General features: G+C 75.2%; 1 protein-coding gene across 1 annotated transcript in view; it reads left to right on the plus strand.

Annotated features, from left to right (window-relative positions):
• The first annotated feature begins 6 nt into the window (after nt 1-6).
• Nucleotides 7-561, plus strand: part of ANKRD10 (ankyrin repeat domain 10) — a 3,449-nt gene continuing 2,894 nt past the window's right edge. The window contains exon 1 of the mRNA XM_012734855.1: nt 7-307. Within this exon, the coding sequence (XP_012590309.1) occupies nt 98-307 (210 nt within the window). The 5' untranslated portion in view covers nt 7-97. The remainder of the gene's footprint in view (nt 308-561) is intronic.

The raw sequence follows: 561 nt of genomic DNA on the forward strand, positions 1-561 counted from the left end.
GCTCTCGCTCCTTTGTGTTCGGACGGCGGCGGCGGCCTGTCGCGTCTTCGCCGGCGCGTCCTCTCGGTCGCCAGCCCGCACTGCCCGGTGACTGGCCATGTCGGCGGCGGGCGCGAGCGCGGGCGTGGAGGCGGGTTTCTCCAGCGAGGAGCTTCTGTCGCTCCGCTTCCCGCTGCACCGCGCCTGCCGCGACGGGGACCTGGCGGCGCTCTGCTTGCTGCTGCAGCAGGCGCCGCGCGCCCACCTGGCCGCCGAGGACTCCTTCTACGGCTGGACGCCCGTGCACTGGGCCGCGCACTTCGGCAAGGTGGGCGCGGGCGCTTTAAGGCGCCATTTTCCGCGGTTGGGGGGGGCAGGGTCGGGACGGGGGGCGCGGGGCGTGCCGGGAGCGCGGGGCGCCACACCCGCTGCATGAGTCGGGGTTCCCAGGAACCGGGGAGTCTCCCCAGCTGCGCCCTTATCTCCTGGGCGTCGGCACCTGCAGCGCCCTCGGCCATCTGGCCTGTCCCGGCGTCGGTCTCCGCGGACATGGCCGAGCCCCTTGCCGGGAGCCGGGCCGCG

The sequence above is a fragment of the Condylura cristata genome, unplaced genomic scaffold (genome assembly GCF_000260355.1).
Source record: "Condylura cristata isolate star-nosed mole 26May11 unplaced genomic scaffold, ConCri1.0 scaffold00078, whole genome shotgun sequence".
Classification (NCBI taxonomy): Eukaryota; Metazoa; Chordata; class Mammalia; order Eulipotyphla; family Talpidae; genus Condylura; species Condylura cristata.